The sequence below is a fragment of the Rhagoletis pomonella genome, unplaced genomic scaffold (assembly GCF_013731165.1).
Source record: "Rhagoletis pomonella isolate Grant_MI unplaced genomic scaffold, Rhpom_1.0 Rhpom_scaffold_00002, whole genome shotgun sequence".
Classification (NCBI taxonomy): domain Eukaryota; kingdom Metazoa; phylum Arthropoda; class Insecta; order Diptera; family Tephritidae; genus Rhagoletis; species Rhagoletis pomonella.
Window position 1 is genome coordinate 57,462,886 of NW_023458556.1, and position 7,115 is coordinate 57,470,000.

The 7,115-nt window shown below is 37.9% G+C and overlaps 1 protein-coding gene across 1 annotated transcript in view; it reads left to right on the forward strand.

Annotated features, from left to right (window-relative positions):
• Window positions 1-6: 6 nt before the first annotated feature.
• Window positions 7-7,115, forward strand: part of LOC118753927 (neurobeachin-like) — a gene marked incomplete at its 3' end in the record, with an annotated part of 65,347 nt that continues 58,238 nt past the window's right edge. Inside the window, 2 exon segments of the mRNA XM_036488806.1 lie at window positions 7-203; window positions 370-530. Of these exon segments, the coding sequence (XP_036344699.1) occupies window positions 26-203; window positions 370-530 (339 nt within the window).

The following is a 7,115-nucleotide window of genomic DNA, read 5'->3' on the forward strand; positions in this document are numbered from 1 at the left end:
TGGCGCCATTACGTCGGGCACCTCCATGACGACACCGTCGGCGGTGGTGGTGGCGGCGAATGCTAACAGCGCTAGCGGAAGCACTCCAGCTGGCACACACAACAACAACAACCAGTATAATGGTGGTGGTGCGGGTGCCAACGACAACAACAAAATCATCTCAGATCCTTTGTGTCATTTGCCGACCGGAAACACATCCTTTGGTATTTAATTGTTTTAAATTTATTGTTTTATTATTTTGTATTTGTTGTTTGTATAAAGAGATTTCCACTTGATTTTAAAAAAATATTTATTTTTTCACTTATTTTCCTTTTTCTTGTTTTTCTTTTTTTTCTGTTTTTCTACTGCTTTGAATTGGTTTTTCTTCAGAACAATTGCGCCGCATTTCGTCTACTTCCGCTGCTGGTTTGGAGCTTTTGCGGGGATACTCCAGTCAGACCGAAGAAATTAATCAGCTTAAAGCTGTAAGCATTTTTATGTATTTTATACTTTTTTATATTTCTTTCTTATGCTTTTGTTACGTTCTCTGTGTACATACATATCGATCCCTAACCGCCAAAATAACGTAAGCGACATTTTTTTCAAAATTTTCTTTTTGATGCAGAAATATTCCTAGAGCATCTAGATGCATTTCTGCATCAAAAAGAAAATTTAAAAAAAAAATGTCGCTTACGTTATTTTGGCGGTTAGGGCTCGATATGTGTTCTAACTTTTTTTTAGTGATTTCACTTTATTGTTGCTTACATTTACACACACTTCTGAAAGTAGTGTACAGCAAATGCTTTATGTGCGTGTGTGACTTAATTTATCTATCGTAACCTAAGGATGAGAAGGAGCCAAGTCCATTTTTTGAAATTGTTGAGGAGAGACGAAAAATCGATTTAGTTTCGTATTACCTGCCATTCTGCATCTAAAACTAAATTTTGAAAAAATGGACTTGACACTTTTTTACCTTTAAATTTCAAGAACACCAAGTAAAACTTTTTGAACAAGAAAGGATCAATGTCATTGTTGAACGAACTGTTCACATTTTTGCACTAAGCTGTGTGCTAGGAATATTTTTCTGAATAAAATTGTTTTCCAACTTTTTTTCGTAACATTTAAACTTACATGCAAGAGGTGAGCATAAAGATGAAGAATATATATGATATAAAATATGAAATTCTTTACATAGCACACTTCTCACATCTTGCCCATAATGTACATATTTTTTTTTCAAAAACAAAAAGCTGTTTGTTCCTTCAAAAGAGGAAGAAATATCGGATTTTACTTTCTCGTTAATATAAACTTTTTTTCCGGAGAGCTCTTTTTTAATTTATCGAAGAATAATAAAAAAATTACATTGTATCATATATTTTTTTTTCGCCGGATGCCACTATCCAGTTCCTTTGAAATATTGCTTGGTGATTCCGAAAATCCAGTCAATTTTTTTATGGATAAGTTTTTGATAAATTTGCAATTTACCCATATTCAGCTTAAAAAGAAAAGTGGTTCCATTTAATCACGTATATCGTGAAATGGAAAGCTAACAAAATTTTCCATAAACCGTCTATATGTACATCACTTCAGGTTATAAACTACCCGTGATAACTGAAATATCTACAACCGTTTTGCGTGAAAGAGCAACACACATATTTACTCTCCCAACCACAAGCTTTCGCATTTCTAATAAGTATTTACATAGGAATTAGTAGGATGTACATTCGGGTGGTCCAAAAATGCATGTCAAAAAGTAAAGTCGGAATTTGTATGCTCTCACCACCTAGGATTGTTCTATACCGAAAAAATTATACCCACATTTTTTATTTTGAAATCAAAAAATACTTAGAGGTCGCTCAAAGCGCCCAAAGTTTTTCATGTATTTTATATGGGGGAAAAAACAACTTTTCGTAGAAATGGTATAGAATAAATAAAAGTCAAAATTGTCTACAAGAAAACTCTGTTTATCTGAATGAGATTCCCAATAATAATACCCAATTGTTTATTTAATCATTTTTTCATTGTGACTTTAATTTATAGGTTCGCAAAAAATCCACAAAAACCTCGAAAAATGCAATGGGGCGACCAACAAAAAATCGTTAGTATTAAAAAATGGTTAAATAAGCAATTGGGTATTATTATTGAAAGTCTCCTGAAGAGAAACAGAGTTTTCCGATTGAAAAATATTGGCTTTCAAGAATTCTATAGCATTTATACGAAAAAATTTATTTTTCCCATATAAAAATAAACTTTAAGCGCTTTGAGCGATCTCTAAATATTTATTGATTTCAAAATCAAAAATAAGGGTATACTTTTTTCGATATAGAACAATCCTAGAGGGTGAGAGCATTACAATTCCGACTTTACTGTTTTTGTACCACCCTAATGCGCATCCCTTTATGCATGCCGCCATGCAGGACGATAATATTCCGCAGATGCATTCTCCTTTGTGTTTGTTGTTGAAAGAAGTATTCCCCTCGCCGATCGAAGAAACATTGGACTAATCTAAAGATGAGACGGTTATTTATTGTTGCTTGTTGCTTCTTTAGGGGTTTCTACCAGAAGTGTTAATGCTTCTTAGGCCTGCCGTTAATAGCGAGAAGGAAACAGTGGACTTTTCTCCATTTCACACACACATTCACACATATGAATTTGCTCTTAACCTAGTTAATACCGGTTTGGTTTCCTATAATTAGCTTTTTAAAATGGCAACTTTCGGCGTGAGATCACATGAACGGCTGAGTATACTAATCACTAACGACTTAAATACATACATTTTTTTAAACACCATTTGAGAATTACAACATCCATGCTAGCTACATACGTATGCAAAAATTCAAGAATGTTTGCATACTTTTAGGCGGTATTTTCTATAGCGATAAAATCAACAGCAGATATACCGCACAATTCTGTGTTTTCCTGATAAATTATTTGTAAAGAAATTTTAGCAAGATTTTTATCAAGTAAAAGCTCTCATCGCATTCTGTGGAAATCAGTTCCCCTCTTGTGGAAATCGTAGAGTTTTTATTTAATAAATATTGACACAGAATGCGATGAGTGGAACTGATTTCAACTTTGATTTGAACTTGAAAGCAAAACAGCTTTTGACTGTCGTAGCCGAGTAGGTAGAGATGTCGGCTATAAATTCTGTGTGTCACAGGTTCAAATGCCCGCACATGCAGTATTTAAATGATAGAAACAAATTTTCAATATACAAAATTTAGAATTTTCATATGAATTTTCATATGAAATTTCAATTTGTAAACGCTTGTCAGTAGCATTTTCGACCTTGATAATTTATCAGGAAAAGAGTATTTGATTTCTGTGCTAGCATTCCAATTCTTGATAAATAATAGAAGTGCACAGAATCGGGCTGATATTCACTTTAAAACTATTAAAAATTTCATAAACATTTTGAGAATATACTTACAGTTCCGGACAAAAGTATTAGCACAGAGAATTTTTCGCAATATCTGCAAAGTTTTTTATTCTATTTTATTTTCGATAATTCTTTGTAAAAATATAGTTCATCCTACACCAAAAAACATAAAAACTAAATAACATAAATTAGAATAAAAAACTTTGCATATATTGCGAAAAGTTCTCTTTGCCAATACTTTTGCCCGGCACTGTACATACACAAACCATAACGCCCTTATACAAAAATGTTAAAAATTTATGAGAAAGAAAATCGAAGAACAATCTCTTGATTTTTTTTTATCGCTAGTGCATAACGAAGCTGCACAAGAAATTTGCAGTAGTTCCTTTTAAATAAAAATTTCTTATTTAATCACTGATATTGCTATTAAAAAATACAATATCTTCAAATATCAGTTTAAAAACTTTCTTATTCCAAAGCTCTAGAGGACTTCTCAATCACCAGCACCTTGCATACGCTAACTACAACTACAATTGACCAAACGCTTTTCCCCGCTACGAATTCAGCTAGAAACTTTACAAAAACATTTATGCACCTCAAGAGGCGAAGCAATTAAAAGTTTAGCATAGCATAATCCAGTGGGAGAACTGAAAGGAAAATAGAGAGAGAGAGAGAGAAGAACGCTTCAAATGCCGTAGAAAAAAGTAGACCAACACGAAACTAAGCAAACAAATATTTCAAAGTGCAAAAATATCGGTTTTCAACGCTATGCTGCTATGTATGTACTCATGTATGCGTATCTAGACGCATGTAAATGTATGCGTACTCATGGGCGTAGCCAGAACGAAATTTAGAGGGGGGCCCATACAAAATAAAAAATTCAAAACCAATAACTTACTTATGTACTTATTCGGTGCCAGGCGCGAATGTGCTGATTGTTTGTTTGATGACAGGAGATACTTCGTCTTGTCGTCGTTTACCACCAGACCCATTCGCTTTGCTTCCTTGTCCAACTTGGAAAAGTCAGGACAGACTTCGCGGTTTTTCTTACCGATGATGTCAGTGTCATCGGCATAAGCCAGCAATTGTACGCTCTTGTAGTAAATTGTTCCTAAGCGGTTCAGTTCTGAAGATCTTATTATCTTCTCCAACATCAGATTAAAGAAGCCACATGAAAGAGAGCCGCCCTGTCTGAAACCCCGTCTGGTGGCGAAAGGCAACAGAGCAGAGCTGGTGGTATTACTCAACGTCATTTTTCACAGGCGTATGACAGACATAGCGGCATATACCTTTAAGTACTGTCGAAAGCGGCTTTAAAGTCGACAAATAGGTGGTGAGTGCGGATCATTTTCTGGCGGGTCTTTTCCAAGATTCGGCGTACTGTGAATACCTGGTCTATGGTAGACAATACATTCGATAAGACCTTGCAACCTATGCTTAGAAGGCTGATCCCGCGGTAGTTGGTACACATGGCGGGGTCGCCTTTCTTGTGGATTGGGCAGAGCGCACTTGAATTCCAGTCGTCGGGCATGCACCTTATTACCTCCTTGCCATCGTAATTAAATAGCTCAGCTGACAGGCCGTCAGCTCAAACAACTTTGGCACTTTTCTTCATAGTCAGGCGCTGGGATATCGACTCCATCGTCATCGACTGGATCCGCTATTCAAAAGGGTCGAAAAGTGTTCCCTCCATAATCTGAGTACGTTCTGGACATCGGTCACTAGGTCGCCATGGTTGTTCATACCAGAGTCTTGAAACCTTCCGTAAGTCGCCCAACTCTCTGCTAAAAATTTCGTGTGTTTTTTCTGTCGGACAGCATTTCAAGCATTTTCTCACACTCGTGATCGTACCAGTAATTAGCGGGAAATGTGGTTCCACTGCTCGCGCAAGTCGGTTTGTTGAATAGTGCTCTCTCACAGCAGGTGTGAGGGTCGAGCGCCGAATCCATTGGCCGTCTGTTTGATTGCAGCTTTTCGACGTTGAACTTTCCCTGCATTGTTGGGGGCCCTTTTTTTGCTTCTCCGAGGTTAGGTCGTATATTGGATGCATCAATATAGTAGTGCGAGTCGATGTTTGGCCCTCGGAGTGTACGTATGTACATCTAAAACATGGAAGCATGTCTTCCGTCTATCACAACATGCTCGATTTGGTTTCCCGTTTTTCGATGTGGAGACATCCATGTAGCTTGAGAGAACGAAAAATGACACTGAAGATGGAACATCGCCGAAACCGGTTTGTCTCCAAACCAAATTTGACAAGGGACGACGGAAAATCGTTCCACAATACATCACACTCCTACCCTGTCGGAAACACCAACAACGAAAATGAGAATAGCTTGATGGATGTTTTTATGCTAGAACCCAGTAATACATACTGCCAAGCTTCGGGCCCCGGCGAAGTGGATCATCCTCAGCCCGCCGTTTCTATGTGGAGGCTGATTTTTTCACCACTGGCACCAAAGATCCCTTCGTTGCCCACCTTGGCATTTAAATGGCCAAGCACGATTTTTATACGTGTCGGGGGCAGCGCTTATATATACGCTCTAAGCTAAGAGAGCCTTGGATGCCTCGTCCTTCTCTTCCATCGGGGCATTGGCACATGTGAATGAGATGTTGAAGAATCTCGCTTTGATGCGGATTGTGGCTAGACTTTCGTCCACTACAGTGAACGCCGGTCTCTCTCCCACCACAAATCCAACACCGAATTGCACTCCTTTACGTGGCAACTGTAGTAGACGTCGCAAGGCTCACGCTTACCTTCCTCACCCCGTCCATCGCATTTCGTGGATGGAGCTGATGTCAGCCTTTATTTTCCCTAGGACTTCAACCAGCCGGGCAGAGGCACCATCCCGATTAATCCCCAGCGCACGCGGGGTGTTACGCCCTCCCACTTTACCTCGCTCCCAAACTAGCGTTCGGTCGCTACCCAGAGTATTCATGGATATAAATATCCGGACGTAGTTAGCTGCGATTTGAACCGTAAGCACACGAATCACTTCTGGCCACTCCCAGGTGAATGGCCGTCAAAAGCTTTGCAGTACTGGGAAATTTACAAAGCATAGTGGCCAAAAACGAATATCTCAACTAAACCCTGATGAATTTTTTTAAATTCGCTCTACATACCTGTATAATAAACCAAATAGCCGGACAAACCGTTAAATGATATACATACATATGTATGTATGTATAAGTATGAGGGCGTATTGAACATTTTGAGTAAGCAGATTTTTTAGGCTGGTATATTTATTTATGCTAAATATATTACTTGATTTTGTTTTGTCACACTTTAGAAGTAAACGTCTTGGCTGTTCACCCAACCACTTAGTAAAGACACAAACCTAAAGACAAAGTAATAAACAATTGAACTATAAATTTATTTATAGTTTCCGTTCAATAAATTTTTGCTCATTGTCGACTGCAGCCAGGTTTTTACCCTTTTAAAATGGAAGTGCTTTGAAGTTAGAGATAATAACTTGATACAGAACCGGATGATCCACATATCTACTTTTCAAATCAATTTACTAATTATTTAGTTAGCGTTGGGAGTATAATTTGTTATACAGTATATATATAGGAAAAACCTTGAAATTTAGGGGGGCCGAAATTATCAAGCAAGCATTTCGTGGTAGTATTTTTGAATATCTAGGCAAAAATTTGAAAGTTAGGGGGGGGCCCGGGCCCCTCCCTGCCCCTACCTGGCTACGCCCATGTGCGTACTCATCTTTACACATGTGCAGCATTACAAGGATACGCTATG